Source organism: Rhea pennata, chromosome 1 (assembly GCF_028389875.1).
Source record: "Rhea pennata isolate bPtePen1 chromosome 1, bPtePen1.pri, whole genome shotgun sequence".
In the NCBI taxonomy this organism is placed as follows: domain Eukaryota; kingdom Metazoa; phylum Chordata; class Aves; order Rheiformes; family Rheidae; genus Rhea; species Rhea pennata.
Genome location: NC_084663.1, coordinates 140711080 through 140728521, shown reverse-complemented (window position 1 = coordinate 140728521; position 17442 = coordinate 140711080). Strand labels below are relative to the sequence as shown.

The following is a 17442-nucleotide window of genomic DNA, read 5'->3' as shown; positions in this document are numbered from 1 at the left end:
CTCTCACTATGTTCTCACTACTTCTCCTTCCCACATGTAACATGAGTATACATGCTTCCCTGTGAAAATGCTCAGGAAATAAACAGCATTATCTAAGAGGAAGTACTCTAATTCCTAATCTTCTGAGTGATGTCAAAGTTTAATTTGGCTTAAATAAGCTTCTTTAAAGTTTTTGTTTCCCTGAAGAGTGAATTTTATTTGTAATTTAATATTCTACCTTATAATCACTAGAAGATAATAGAAGCAAATGTACGAATAGAGACTTTTGGAGTCTCTAATGCTCAGAATTTTGTGTAACCTGTAAATGGTGGCTCACAGATACATACAAAAAAAACTAAAAGGTCATTCTATCTGTAAATGCAGCTTCCCTGATCATTTTTCCAAACTGAAGTGCTGATATCCCTTACAGTATAGCTCCAATATATTTTCTAAGTTTTCCAGACTACTATCTCCCATGCCTAGACATATTTTCACCTGCAATTCTTTCTTATCTGAAATCCTACCACCACTGTTGCTCTTAGAATGATTCAAGAATCTCTTTTAAGTGGACAAAATTCTGACATGGAAAATAATTTGCCATCACTAATAGCTTGATTTTAAGTAAAAATCAATAATTCTTTATATAAATTGTAAAACAATTACAGCTTGAAACACCTTCACATAATTTTATTAAATTAATAGATTATGTTTTACAAAAAGTCACAGGTATATGGGATTACTTTTACTTAGATGGCAAATTCTTTGTGTATATCTACCCATTATAAGGCATACATGGAGTAAATTATACACAATGATATTACTTAATATTATTAAATATTTATTTACATCTGGGTTGAGAAGCTCACTAGCTACACATGATCTTTGTGTTAATCTGGCCATCATATTGTGATGATAGAAAAAATGAACAAGAATCAACTGACAAATACCTGTCTTTCTATCCTGTAATGCATTCAGAACAAAGAATAACACTTTCAGGAAAGAGACAGCAAGGTTCTTTCTGACACAAAGTTTAAGAAGACGTAGGTGAAAATAATTTGATTATATCCCTGAATGCCTATATCTCTAAATATTTATCTTATTCAATATCCCTTAAAAAAAAAGATATTCAGAATTCAAATTACATAAACAAAAGCCCTATTTTAAAACAATATATTGTTGAATATCTTGTAATATCTTGTAAAATGTCTCTATTGCTGCTGCTCATAGGCACTCAAGCAAATTTGCTTAATATCTGCAGATCAAGCTTGCCACATATATGATGTTACCACTGTGAACTATTTTTGATTGATATTATGTTTCTGCAAAGTACAAAACAAAAAGCAGGAAACATCTGAAACAGTTATTTAGAATATAAACTAGTACATGCATTTGGTTATGGCTCTTTGAATATCATTATAGTTCAAGCTGATTATGCAGTTTTCCTCACAAATTAAAAAAAAAATGCATATAAGAAAATCCCAACTTATTTTTCAGTATGCCAATTAGAGTCTAACTTCTGTAACTGAGTATAGGAACTTCCTGTTGAACCAGCATGTTGTATTACATTTTTTAATCAATTGCACAAGCAAGTGATCAATGAGTCTAATCAAGGACTTTATTCATATTTTTTTTTTTTACACAATCTTGCTTTTTCTGTAGACGACAACATGAAGATGTTTCATTTTACTAATAAAGGGAATATGCACAGGTGTTTCCTAAGTAAAATATATTGTATTTTATATTTACTAACTATATTAATATCTGATCAATGTGGTAATTTCTAATTTTTCTGATGCTGTCTGCTATTTTCTTTTTCTTGTTAAGTAGAAAATGATATAGATGATTCATTAGATTTTCCAAAGCAGCATCTCTCTGTATATTATTTCCCTATCCCATCAGTTCAACTTCCCTTAGGCAGGGTCATAATATGACAGTCAGGCATATTTTGTTTACTGTAAAAGAACTGCTTTTAAAAGAATTTAAAAAGTTTACTAACTGTAAGTGGATATGGGACAAAGTTTCCAATTCAGTTCTTTGGGAACTTGCCTTTTTCTGTTTGTGAAGGTAAATGTCTTTGAGATGATACAGAAGATACTTCCAGGTATTGGAATTTTACTATATTCTTCTTTAAGGTATCATGTCTGAACAGATACACAGATCCTGGTAATTTGTTTCTTGATGAGTCAGCTATACAGATAACTGATTACCAGACTGAAATACCTCTTTGTCTAAGTGATTTGCTTCTTGCTATTATCTTTGCAAATGTAGAGAGAGTGAAGTTATTAAAATGAAAGGATGACCTTTTCTGCACTAGGAAAAGATGATGCCTTGTACAGAAAGCAATCTGAAGGTGAAAACTGGATGCCTTAAATTGAAGGTAAGATTCCTATTGATTTCAACAGCAGGAGGATTTTATCATGAATGTGAGACAATTTTGTCCCACAGGTTATTGAATATCTTGAATACAGTTATGAAGCTGAAAAAATAATTAAGGTCTGTGCTCTTTTAGCAGGGATGCAGAATGTGTTTCTTCTTCTCTACAAATGTCCTCTTTTAGAAGACTATATTTGAAGGCAATCTCTAGAATATTTTCTTATATATGCTGTCCATGTACTCGTCCTACGTGAAGGTTGAAAAGACAGTGCTAAACTACTGAATTTTAATAAATAAATATTTCTTAAAAGACAGGTTTTTATTAAATAACTTCTATTTCTTAGAGATAAAAGAAATCACAATACTAATACAAAACTAGACAAAGACTAGCTAGACTTGATTCTCTCTTATCACAGCTAGCCAGCTTCCACAGACACAATAAAGACGTCAGTAAAATTAGCTTGCATTTCAGCTGAGCCTTGACCACAATCACAAGAAAAATCAAATAAATAAGAGTCCATATGTTTTTGACAAAGGCTCAATTTCTATTTCTTGATAGAATGACAAAATTATTTAAACTCAGGCAATAGAAGATTCCACACATCAAGATAAATGACTAAAATATTTTTCCTCTTAAAAAACAATTTTAATATTTGCAAATGAAGATGAGACCATTTTTAAAAATGACTCTGACATGGTAGAGGCTATGTGTGTCTACACAAACAGTTGCAAATAGGCATAAGCTTTGAGTTAATGGGCTGCAAACTGGAATCTGTGTTTTGTGCCTTCATTTTGAGGTGTCCAAGTAAAGCCATCCAGAAGACTCTGAGACTATCCATGCCAATTTGACTGATGGTACACTGAGAGCTCTTAGACTCCTGAATAAGAAAGTGTCTTGGCTCTTCATACTTTAATAATTTTTGTCAATCAGCAGTCACAAAAAAAAGGACATTCCTTGCATAGACTAAACAACAGAAAGATGGAGCCTTCTTCAGGGACTTCTGTGGAAAGAAGAGTGATTATCTTCCCATCACTCTTCTGCCAAGAACAAAAAGACTTACTCCACTTATCCGTTTGTAACCCTGGTTAAGAGCAAAGAAAAATCTTCCGCTCACTGAAAAGACATCAGATAAAGCAATGTAATTCCTTCATGAGTAAGGCAAAAGTAGAGATGAAATTAGGATCTTATGAGTCAGAGTTTGTTCTCTGCTCTATTCTAGGAGTACAACATCTGTGAGCTATCCTTTATTCAAGGATATTCAGAATTGAGTTCTCTCTATTTACATCCAGGACTAATCCAGCTCCTTGATGAAAAACAACTAAGTGCCTAGGGCAGAATATGGGTGTTTGATTCCTCCTATTTTCCACAGTAAAATATATTACAAACAAAAAATAAGAGTTTTTTTTTTTTTTCTCTCTGTTTAAGAAACACAGGAGTAATGGTGATTATTTCTTTGGTAAATGGAAAATTACACAACAGTCGCATACTATGTTTGTGTTTGTGTAACATTGTGTTACAAAGCTTCACAGTCAAGCTTCCAAAAACTTTACAGTAGCTAGGTCATCTTTACCAAAGACATAAAGCTTTAATGGTGTTTCTTTTCCTTAAAAGATTCCCAACAGAACAAGAGTTTCAACAACAAGAGTCTTATTATGTCTTGCTTGGGCAAGTGTGATCCTATTGAGAGCATATAAGCATACAAATTTTATGTCAGGACTAATTAGTCTCTGTCTGGTACTGGCTATAGGCTATATAATCTTCTGGTGTAAATCAATGTATTATTTGATACCTTTCTAATGGTTTGAAATATATTTTCACAGAAACTCAATTATCTGTGGATTAAATTATAACAAGAACATTAGAGAGTTAGGTCAATCTAGTGCAGAAAGATCATATTCATGGAGCAGAAATATTTATGCTCAAATAGATTAGTTATACATGGGAAATAAATAAAATGTGAAAAATTATATTTACAGTGACAATAGTCACATGCCTGCAATATTAAAATTTGGCTCAACTTTTCAAGAGGAAATGAAGACACAAACTTATGCAGTAATGCCTGAGACATGTTTTGATTTTTCAAAACTCTGATTTTCTGCAAATTAATGCTGAATCAGAGAAGAAACCTACGTTCCTTTGCTGTTATTCTTTCCTCTAAAGTTCTGAGAAGACTATAAGCATTTATTTTACTCTTTCACAGTTCCCAAGGCAGGTATTTAGTTCTAGGCAAAATAAATAATACAATCCATAGAAGGCCTGAGAAATGAGAAACGAATAAATAAAAATGTAAAAATCTGAAACTATTTTTTTTTTTTGCCTTCTCTAAGCCTGCTCACCTTTTCCCACAGTAATTTTATTACGTCTCACATTGCTATACATTCTCATAATCGATCTAGGCTCTAAAAGAACAACTGCTACCGCAGGAGACCTGGCACTAATGAATGCCAAAGGAGCACATTATTTCGATTCCCTTAATGGAAGTCATCATTTTCAATTAGAAGGCAGAATGAAAGGATGAAAATTGATGACCTGTCTCAGCTGCTAACCTTTACCAGCAGGTACCTACCAACGAACCCGCTTAACATCCATCACCAGGAAAGGCTTTATTCTTTCAATATTCTCAGATACCCTGGGTAGGCTTTAGGAGCCATTAAATTGAAAACTTTATTGTCAGTTCTGAAATGGAAGCCCCCAAAACACACAAGGAGCATATTTTTAACTCTGTATAGTATATATTCGTAAAACAGCTAGTACTACAGAGCTAAAATTTGATAGGATATTGCAAAACACTAAGAAATATTTCAGTCAGTCAGTGCCAGATAGTCTGTGATTTCAAAGAACAACTCCAAGGAGGTCTGAAATAATTCAAGAAAAAAATACATTTGTTTGGTGCTGTCCTTTTTGAGATTACATGTTAGGGTCTGTTGCAAGCTTGCAATTTAACTGTGCAAACTCTTGCACAAAGCTACCTTGCTTCCTTGAAGTAGCATACTCATACTCATGCTTATGCTCATGCTCATACTCATACTATTATCAGATACCTCAAACACACTTTTGCCATCAGGACAGTTTCCAAGGAATGGCTAGACTGAATAATACTTGACATTATTCCTTCTACTTTCTACATAAAAAGTTGCAAATCACTGTGACAAGGGATGATTTCATGCCAGATTACAGATTTCACATATATATTTTACGGCCAGCCAAAATCTTTACTGTATTATTAAGACCATGTACATTTACCATTTTGAAGAAACTATGTACATCTTTGTCTAAGAAACAAAGAGTATAATGTTGGCAGCTTCTTATGAGATAAAGGGATTAGATACATTGAAATCTTGACCCTTTCGAGCTGATTTCTTTTAGACTTCAATGGACTTGGAATTTCAGCCATATTTCTTTTTCTATAATAAACTACAATACAAACAAGTATTTGTATATTATCATCAGGAATTCTTATGACTTTTATTTCAGCCTGATTTTCTAAATTAGTGTTTTTAAAGTCTGAAAATTTCAAGAATATTATGAAAATATTTTACTTCCAAATTCAGATATCTTAAAATATTGGTGGACTTCTTATTTCCTAAGCTTATTCTATCATATAAAAGCATTCCAAAATTTTCACGTTCTTTGAGAGCTGTGAAATCAAAGGTAAATTTTCAGATTTCAGTTCATACTTCCAAGTTAACAAGACAATCTTATGTATATTAAAAAACAATTTTGAAAAAAAAAAAGAGAGAAGTATTTATAATAGGCAATATCCAGTAGAATCCTAACAATTTATGCCACCACAACATCCAGTTCATGCATATGAACATTATAATGTTCATATGACCAACACTCTGATTGGCCTGGTTCTCCAGAAAGAAACAAACAAATAAAGAAATAAATAAAAATGTCCTCATACGAACAAAAAAAATTAAGAAGCCCTGCCTTTCTACTCAAGATTTCTTGCACCGATCCGCAGTTTCAGATTACCCTCTCTTTCATCTAGTCATTTTCTATCATTTTTGCATTTCTGTTGAAGATAATTCCTTAAGTGCTAAGGAATGGATACAACTTATGCTATGCAAGAATTTTTATTACCATTCACAAGACACAGGCAAATGAAAATACTAAGTAATCCTAAGCAGCATCTGATTTCACTAAAAGTCTTAATAAGAAACAGACAGCTGCCAGGAAGTCTTTAGAAAATGTAGTTGGAAATGGGTTTTCATGCAAGTTGCTAGAAGCAATCTGTCACTTACAAATGCAAGGTCAATGTTATATGCCTTATGGTACGCACTCTGGTTTCTACTTTGTTATGGTTTCCAATCTCTTTAAAAGTTCCAAAAACTGCAAACTTTACTCAGACTCTACTTCACCGAAAGGGAGTATTAATTGCATAGGGAGGAAAAATAACACCACCGTGCTCAGTATGTTCAAAGTGCCTGCCACAAACTTTTCTGCATAGGTGCCTGTTGGCCATCACAGGCTTAGATAAGCATGAAAGAAAACCCAACAGTTTTTATTTCTACAAGATTAGATTTTTGAGAGACACTGTAGAGCAGGCTAGCATAACACTGGAAGCTTCAGTAATCTGTAATTCTAGTTTTCTCCCCTTTGAAGTTATATTGAAATTCTGTAGTTCTGAGAAGGACAACTATTACTCTAAATTTAAATAGATTTGCCAATAACAAAGATGAAATGGAAGGTTTTACAGCAACAAGGTGTTTTTTTCCTGTTTCCATGTTACATGCACTCTATTGTCAAAGCAAGTTTAGACTTCACTTGAACTTTCATATCACTCTCTTTCTACTAACTGTCATTTTACACTGGCATTTGTTTAATCTCAGGTTATTCCAATCAACTGTTACACCTTTTTCATCACAGATTAACACAGTGGCGGTAAGGCAACGCTTTCAGATTTATACCAGGTTATCACTGACACTGAGTCAATTTCTGAATTTTGTAATAGTAATACAAAATCCACAGTGAGTTCAATACAAAAACTGAATAATAGGTGGCAAACTATACTCTGAGATTTGTATACACTCAGCCTATTTTATAGATATATATGAAGATGGAATTTGACCTTAACTTTGATCTCTTCTTGCAAACTTTTAGACAAAAGCTCCATTCTATAATAATAATGAATTGAAACTATTCTTAGATATAATTCAGGTCTTAAAAAATGGTATGAATATGGTCAAGGTTTGTTACTTTTAAAGTACAGGTTGTCACAATTGCCCATCTGCAAATTCTGAAATAAATGATCCCTGTTTTTCCTCTACATGTTCCTAAGAGGCGTATTAGTAATACAGGCAAACTACTGCCTCACTGATAAATATATAAACACATGGTTATAAGAAAGGAATTAGCTATTCATAGAAAAAAAATAGACCAGCTAAGGGTGTGATGTTTGAAAAATAAGCTCAACCCCACAAGAAATGCTTACTCTTCAGTATTATTACACTTAAATATATGTGTATATATATACAAAAACCTCTGTATTAATATGTATTATGAAAAAATGCCACATTTTCACAGTCACATTTCAAAACAGAAACCTGTTTTAAGATATTAATCTGGGTAGAAAAACACTTACCTTGATGATGCTAGAAGTCGTCATAGAATGACTAATGTGCCTCTACATATATGCAGCAATAGGAAACGTAAGCTGGCTAACAAAGACCTTCTTCACAGCATATTATATTTAGTGACAATAGATGACTGATTAATACAAACATTTTAGAGCTTCAGTAATGATGTTATAAATTCAAAACACCATGGGAAAAACAGAAGAATCCAGATTCAACATTTTTAATACGAAATTAATGAAAAATTTCCTTAAATTTTATAACAATTTGTCTTTTCTATAAAATGATTAACTACGAAATCTCCACAAGTTTTGCATGGATTATGTAAATGCAATTTAATACTAAAAAAAAAACAAGAAAACACAGTATGGACCATAAGTCGATGTGGCAACAGTTCACAAATACACTGATGTACACACTCTTCATCAGGTTAAGAAGTCTTGCTGAAAGAGCTTTCAGTTACATAAAAATGTACCACATGTGCTTAAATATTTTTGAGTCTTAAATGAGATTTCGAGATTTTAATAACTTATATTTCCTATGCAAACATATTTAATAGTTTCATTGTAGTTCATTTTGAGTAGACCATCTTATGGAATGTTTTAAAAAATTTGCTTTCTAGTTTTAAACACTCTGAATGACTTCATCATTTAGTTTTAAACTTGCACATTATAAATTTGTATGTCAATATATGTATAATTTTGTGTGTTTGATATTTTCTTTGGCTATTGCCTGAGATCATATTTTTTTTAAGTAAGTATTATAATTTTAATTTAATTTATTCCATTCTTTATTTATAAAGATCTGGCAATCCTCACTGTTATTCACCTAAAATTCAGGTCCTCTATCCACATTTGGGCATCAACAAAAAAAGTAATCTTAAAAAAAAAAAAAAATAAAAATAAAATAAAAAGACAGAACACCTGTTATTCATCATTTCTAGAGATGAATCACCAAATCAGGACAATCTTATCAAACTGCCTAAATACTTGCACAAGAGCTTAATTTCAAATATTCCACCTCTAATTTTTTGGCACAAAGCTAGGGACATATTGATTAAGAGAGTAACATTATAAATCTTAGTTGGCATTCTTAAAGAAGAAAGTATGCTGAGAGTGATGACCAAGCATCAGTCTGTTCACTGAATTATATGAATTCAGTGAATTTCCTAAAATTTATATCTTTTTAACCTCTTCTGTACTGACAATACAGTCTATGATACTGAGAGCATGCTTAACCAGTGCAATTAGTTGGTTTCATCCATCGAGCTTGGAGAAAACACACTTTGTTGTACTGAGGTAAGAGTAACCTTCAGTCAAAAAGTTCTTGCTAAACTACAGTTTGGACTATTACATACTAAGCATGTCCATACTTGCCCCTACAGAAATACTTGCCCCTGAAGAATTATATACAAGTTATCTCAACCTGTCAGAAGTTTTAAGTCTTCAAATGATTTCAGGATTTTTCCTATAAAGGAAGCCATACGAGGGCCAAACAAGCTATCATCATCTTTTAGAGAAATAATCACCCTTCTAATACGTACTCACTCTGTGTAAGGAACATATCTAATGTTAAAAACAACACAAATTTACATTTAGCTTCTGATGATACTATAACTCATGTACTTGTTGCTTTCAGCATCAGAAGATTTAAAATAACAGAAAAAAATCTGTTCAAAAAGTTAAATAAAAAATAGCATAATTCTGATGCATACAAAAAGGCATTAACAGTCATGGAAAAACTATTTATCTCTGATGAGAAGTTAGGTGCTCCACTGAAGCAGAAATTCAGCACAGTTGACATTACCTGGTATAGCTGTTGGAAAACTAACAAGATAGGCCAGGGATCAAAATGACCATAGAATCTCCTTGTATGAAGCTCAGAGATGTAGGTGAGGCAATGTAGTGAAGCTTACACTGGCATCATCAACACAAACAGTCCCTCTAAGTTAAACTGAGCTAAAATAAACCTCCTTTCTTAAAATAAGCACCAAACTGTGATTTACTTAATGCACTCCAGTTCCTGGATCATTTCCATGGGTACTGATCTACCAGCGGATCACCTTAAAGATTCTTGTACTAGTGGAGCTGCATATGCTAGAGATAGAGGAGGGCAACATGGAGGCACAAAGGGAATGAATAATTGCGTTCAATTTAATTGATATCTCAATTCAAAAAAACAACAAAAGAAACATTCTACACAACAATTACACTTGCAAAGATAAAATTGCAATATGTTGTAGGATATTATACAGACAGGCTCTGCCAGTATGAAGGAATCTGCTCTGCTGGGAAGCAAGGTCAAATACTAATTCATTCCTTTGATTACTGCTATACAGCTTCCAGAGAATAATTTTACAAATTAGCATTATATAGAGAGGGCTCACAAGAATGACAGCTTGCAGGCTACACATGTTAATGGTCAATAACTGTTTACTTCAGTCACATGCTACCTGGAGAAATAGGCTTTCAAACTGCTATAAGAAAACTAGTATTGTATTCAAGATTTATCTCTGAAAACCCACTAATTTCTCAATGTTAGTAAATTAAATTTCACCATATTCTGCTTATTTAATACATAAAGATTTCTTAAAGAATCTATAAATTGCACAAAATTCTACATCAGATTTTATAATCCACTGACATACTTCAAGTTCTAAGCAGTTCATTTACAATATATGCTACTTTAGTGCACTGAAGTTTTAAATCAGATACCAGACACTCAATGAAGTAATGAAAACTAAGAATCTCAATACTTGGCTGAAGTATGGTGCCTCCTTGTAAAATAAACTCTGATCTATACAATATGGCTTAGTACAATCATTTATAAAGAACTATAATTGCGTGTAGATATAATTTCTACTGAAAGAAAATCCATTTTTTTTTCAAGATAGACTACTTACTGTCAAAAAAAGAGAAAGATAAAAGACAGAATATTCTTATCTGCATGATTTGGAGTTCTTAGAAGAAGAAAGTAATAAATTGCAAGTCTTTTTGAAAATGTTAAGCCTATCTTGCCTATATTTTGAACTCTGAGCATGTCTCATTTGTTGTGTTAGATGTTTCACTGAACCCTAGCATCCAAAAAGCCTGTTTCATATTAGAATTTGTCTCAAGTTTTGTCCTTAACAGCTCACACAAAAACATCAAAATATGCAAACCTTTGTGAGGATTGCTGAAGATCTTTTTTTTTCAAAGTTTATAAAACTGAGTTAAACTGCATAAACTCTGAATTAAACTGCATAAAAATTTGGCTACGATTTGGGATTTTTGGGGAGGGAGGGTTGATATGGGGGCCTCTTTTAAAAAATTGAAAATATCTCTAGCGCCTCTATTCACCTGATTTTATTTCCACTGTCACATAGGCTAACCTGGCACTCAGCATATTCAAGAATCATCGCAAGACACTTTGGGTCATGTCACTGTAGAGTAATAATAACCATAAATCCCCATTCTTGCCATCATAATCCTGAAAAAGGCACTAACATACAGTGTTAGTTGAAAAGACACTTTTTATTCTTAAGACAGAGCCATAAAAACTGAGTATAAAGGGAATAAAAAAGACCTGAGTAGTATCTAGACTGTGTGAATCACTGTTCAAACTATCCCATTTTCAATATTACTAGAACACTCCTTGAAGGCATCTATTTTCCCTAATCCTCCCACTCCACTGAATTTCTATTATTTCAGCTAAACAATGCCCTAAAGAGTTTGTGAATTTTGAAAAATCACCTTAAATGTTGAATAACTTAAAGGCATTAAAGAAAACACCATCCTATACCGTGCTCAAAGCAGGGTGTGGGCTGAGGGGACACAGGATTATAGGACTTCTGCACGTTCACGCATTCAGCATGGAACTCCTCGAGATACGGGAGCACTGCCCTGGCTGGGGACCCGCTGGGGATTTCCTCCTGCCCCAGCGGCACGTGCCGTTGCCGCTGGGCGAGGAAGCAGGAGCCACCGAGCTGGGCAAGGCAACATCCCGCCAAACTCTCAGGGGTCGCGTGGAAACTTCAACACGGCACAGCAGCACTCCGCTCTGAATAGCACACACGGTACTAAGCAAAAGGAGAAACTACACCTCTGGTCTCTTTTATTATCTCCAGGGATCCTGTCCGGGGTACCATAGGAAGGGGTAATAGGAAAATATGGCCTCCTGAACAATTATGTTATGGCTGTATACACTCTCGGGGCTCTAGGTATCTCACTTACAGCCAATAGTCAATTAGACTGCAGCCAGATACGGAAACCTTGTCTTCAGGGTGCCTACTAAAACCTAGGTTTAAAATTGTAGGGTGTAGAGGTGTGTGTTACAATAAGGGCTTTGCAAACCGTAAGACTTTAGTAAGCAACAGGATGAGCAGTTTCCACTAAAGACGATCAAAAATTAATGACAACAGAATGCATTTAAAAAAGCCTGTTTAGGCTTTTATAGTAGTTTATATTCTATCCCTTTGACAAAAATGTCATGGCTGTACAGATATTTCTTGAGGTCAAACTTTCTTCAGGTTTCAGTAAAATACAGTCAGGTACAGCAAGTGGTCCCTAGCAGTTTTCATTTTCCTTCATCTATGAAGATGGACTGCTAAAATCCAGACTTTCTTAAATATCATGTAATCACTGTTATCAATTTGATCTCAGGATTTCAAACTGAGATTTTTCTGGCTAATGTCATGTAATGATTAACTATGCTGTCCTCATAGATTTTCTTTCTATTGCTGTTAAAGACATAGTATAGATGGAAAGGAAGAGACTTAATGTACCACAATTACAGGGCTAATGCTTATGATAAGAATAAAAACATACAGGATTTAGGTACATTCAGGTGAGAATCTTCCAGAGGAAGGAAATATATACCTAAGGGTTTTGAGTAACGTATTATTATCTCTGACTGATGAAGTGCAAGTCCCCTATCACCCTATCACAAGATGTGATAATAGTAATAGAATTATAATAGTAATAGAAATGACACTGTCCTGTCATTTAATTCAGGTCTGTACTTGTCCTCCTATGTATAAACACCATATTTACAAATATAAATATATCTTTCAAAAAAAAAAAAAAAAACATAATTAACTAGAAGTACTGGATATAAACCTTGTCAATCTTCAAAATTTCAGGCTTTGCATAAGCTATTTCTGTAATAGACTGTAGTATGAGTACGTCCCTTACAAACAAATCCCATTTCTTATTGCATTTTTTCTGAATATTTCTCAGAGTGAAAAAATCTTAGATAACTTTTTAAGTTTTTTAATGTAATTTTTATTTTTTTAATTTATTTAACATACAAACAAGTCATTTTGTGAAAGATTATGTATGTGCCAATAAAAAGTGTCTTGAATTCTTCATATATACTTTTATTTTTTTGCTTTTTTGTGTGTCTGTGTTCCAAAATTGCACATACAAATATACTAAAGGCCTTTTTTCCATTTCTGACTTTAAGTTTAAATCTGTCTCTAACTTAGACAAAACAGTTTCACATTTAAACAGAAGTTAAAATCAAGAACAAGAGAAAAAAATCTCAGTACATTGATGAGATAGAAAATTGTTTAAACACTTTAACCACATTAATAAATAAACTAAGGAAAAAAAGCTTCATCTGTTCCAAAGTAGTACATAGAATATAGATCAGCTTTGCTATCAATAAAACAAAATTTAAAATCTTTGTAAAAGTTATCCTATATCAAAAACATCAAGAAATTACTAAATCTTACCTTGTATATCTAAAATGCTGGAAATACGAGCATTCAAGCAAGATGCATTCTAGCCAAGTATTTTGTTATTTAATCTAATGCTGACCGAGGATTATTTACATTGTCAAGAGATGCTGCTCCTATCAGTTTGGATAATAATGTCACTCAATATTGTAATTCATATTTATGGAGTTCCTGATATTTAGAAAGATAATGTACACCAGTCCTTGAAACCCCTTGACTCCATTTTACCCTCAACAGAAATTCTATTAGTGTATAAAATCTGTTTTGTCTGTACTACCTCTACATCTTCTGCCCTAAAACACAATTTCTAAATCCAAACTGTACAAATAAATAACATTTCCTCTTTCTTAGCTTTACAAATGATATTGAAACTGGTAAATACTCTTTCTTGATTAGTTTTCTTCTTTATTTGTATAGAATGGAGGAGATTTCAGTGTAAAAGAGATATTAGTACTCAACACTAATTAAATTACTGACCCAAGAACAATGGTGTTATGATGACAAATTGAACATAAACTAATGTAGTTATAAAGATGCATTGACTTTTGTTTAAGGTGAAGGCCTCTGTCAAAAGGAAGGGGAGATGCAGTCTAGCTCGGTTGCCATGAAATATCGAACAGAATTCAGAATCAATAGCAGTAATACAGTCAAGCTATTCACCAGCAAGAATGTTCTATTATGAAAACAAAACTGGTCCAAATGCTCTTAAAAAAGGAGCTGTGATTGATCAGTGGCTATATTAAGCAATTAAATCTTTCTCTTCAAGTAGTCATTTAATGAAAATGCCATCTAAATACTCTAATATACATCTGATGATGAATAAAAAAGCCACTTACCTAAAACCCCCAACCTGTAATTGAGGGTGACAACAATGACATTTCCATAACTTGCCAGAATGCTCCCATCAATCATGTTGCCAGTACCCTCCATGTAAGATCCACCGTGGATGTAGACCATAACTGGTTTCTTGCTGTTTTGATCATGAATGTCTGAAAAAATTCAAGCAAAGAAAACATAATAAAGTAATAAAAAATAATGAAAAATGACATTAACTATATACAGAAATGCTAACAAAAAATCTTAATTACTTCCTGTATTATCCATTTTTATTATTACCACTTTTAATCATCTAGCTAAATGATCAGTTCAAGATCATCTATAAGCTTAATAGGCTTATAGGTTGAATATTTCTGTCTGTTATTTCAAATACCATTTCATACAAAATATTCCCATAAAACTAGAAATGCCTTCAATATTACAAAGAATTTAGTCTGAAAGTAAACATAAAATCTCAAGAGTAAAATCAGACAATGGAATAATAATTTAAAAAATATTCCTATATATACCAATTTACAAATATCTATACATTTAACAATGAAATTATAATAATGATCTGTACTTTTCTACTCCTCATCAAATAAGATATATTTCTTGAAATTATATTTCTGATATTCAGTAACAGATAATATCACAAAACTAAATTGTTCTGTTAAAAGTAAACATAGCAAATAATCCTTCTTTTAAAGCAGCTTAGGAGTTAACAGAGAATTTAACTGAATTCATGGTCCAGACTTTTGTATTTAAATCAAGTAATTCTTTTGTGTTGTACTTTTTCTTGTCAAAAAAGTTAAGTATTAAAGAATTAGCCCTGAATTTAGGACCCTGAATTGCATGGTTGGTCTTTTGTACATGCAGAAAAGCTCTTCACTACTTTCAAAGAGATAAACAGCTGGGTGTTAATTTGCAAAAGAAAATTAAATGGAATTGACAGCAATATTTTCATACTTCAGAGTAAGTTATAAAGATGCAAAAATTAATGACTTGAGGTATAGATGTATATTTAGTCCTGCATTCATGCATATTTCTCTAATTATCAAAAAATTAGGCTCCTGACTCCAGGGTTGGTTCAGACTACCTAAACTAGGAAATTACATTTTTTACAGAAAAAAACAGAGGGCAAGCTCCTTTAAAATGCAGACAACAATTTGGGCAGCCTACCTTAAACTCTCTCTGAGAAAGTCCTCTTATGAGTTAGGTAGGTACATACTGACCAATGGAAAAAAGGAAGTGGAGGAAGAAAAGGCTGAGCTAAACAGCTAGAAGCAGGAGACTAGGGCCTGAAAGCCTTCCAAGACCCTTCCTTCCTTTCATATTTGTGAGGAAATACTCTAACTCACCAAAAACTTGACCAACAATGAGACAAAAACTCTTCTAAAGGAAATTTTTATAAATATATAATTTTTTGTACATGGAATTACATAAAGAATATTTAAAAGTAAATTATGTGTGGCCATATCCTATGGCCCATTTTTGAGTTTCCTCATATGTATGCTGTACCCTACCAAGAATAGTCAACTGGATGCAAGGAAAATACGATCAAGCTCCAAATCTACTATTGTCTAGTTCTCAAGAGTTTGAGGCTTCTCATAGAAGCATTCTTCTTTTCATAAAAATACACATATTTTACTTGTTGTACTCTGTGGGTTGTATTTAGGCAGCAGAACAAAAGGTGTTGAGATAAGAGATATGTAATTGTTTTAACTACAAGAGTAAGGCAGCCATTAGACAGATCATATAAAGAAACGAGTCACATTGTACTGGGCATATTATATATTCTCCATATTCTCAGGAAGGTACGTGAAAAACTGTTTGATGCTTTCTGTGAAGGTGGTACAGTAGAGGGCAACCAGTGTGGATAAAAGACTTTTAATAAAGAGATTTTTATTACTGTATTTTATATAGCTAGAGTAGCTCCAGTAGGGCTGAACTCTCAAGAAAAGAAGAGATTAAAAGGTGACTTCACTGCAGTATACATGATTCTAAGGGGAACAGAGAAGACAAATGTTTCAAAGTTTCTGAACTGATGTCAGATAGAAGAAAACAGGACAAAGGCATGGAATAACACTTGGGACTGACCAAGCATGAGAGGAATAAGAGATATATTACTCCAAAAAATTAACAATTAATGCCCCAAAGTTGTTAGCTGCTCAATTAATTTGAAAATATTTTTCTGAATTTTATAAGCATATAAAGTAAAATAAACTGTCAGTGTAACTTTAATGAAGAGTGAGATCAGAGGAAGATTTCATGACTTTTTTCCATCTCAGAGCACCCTAAATAGCTTGCTGTGCCAAGGCAAGAAAAAAGTATTTCTTTGTGAAACTTTTTCTCGGTACTTCACTGTGAACTTTATCATTTCCTTTTAGGGAATCCAATTTAACTCTGAAAGAAGTCAATAAAAAGATTGTCATTGATTTCAGTGGGAAGCTGGTCAAAGCCATAATGATTGTATCTCAGAGGATAGCTGATTATAGGAAAAAAACAATGAAGCAACATCAACAGCTTTCTTTACTTTTGTGTCCCCGAAATAAACCATATCCTGCGAGAAAAAAAAATACATAAAAATACCACAGATGAAGCACAATGCAACTGCATCCAACATAGAGTATGTGCACAGGGGAAAGAGTGGAAGTGAAAGGGAGGATATATGTGAGCTATTTCATGAACTTCAAACAGGTGAATTTACAAAATGTATAAGAGGGAAGGAGCACATGCATGTTTCAAACTCCTTTTCTCATCCTAAGCAAGAATGGGGGGGGGGGGGGGTAGTATAATATTTATACTACTCAGTTCACACATATTTAGGGATAACCTTTACACTTATGTCACAGGGGAACTGCAGTCATCTATATGCTAATTTGGATTTAAAAAAGAAAAACAATGAAAGTAGTTTCTAGACAAGAAGAAAATAAAGAAGCACACTCAAGTGTGCCTTGGCAAATAAGGGACTAAAA

General features: G+C 33.1%; 1 protein-coding gene across 4 annotated transcripts in view; it reads right to left on the bottom strand.

Moving 5' to 3' along the window:
- The window catches only part of NLGN4X (neuroligin 4 X-linked), a 128061-nt gene that overhangs the window by 59761 nt on the left and 50858 nt on the right, over positions 1–17442 (bottom strand). For all 4 annotated transcript variants that reach the window (XM_062574653.1, XM_062574666.1, XM_062574660.1 and 1 more), the window contains one exon: positions 14485–14637. In XM_062574653.1, the coding sequence (XP_062430637.1) occupies positions 14485–14637 (153 nt within the window). The remainder of the gene's footprint in view (positions 1–14484; positions 14638–17442) is intronic.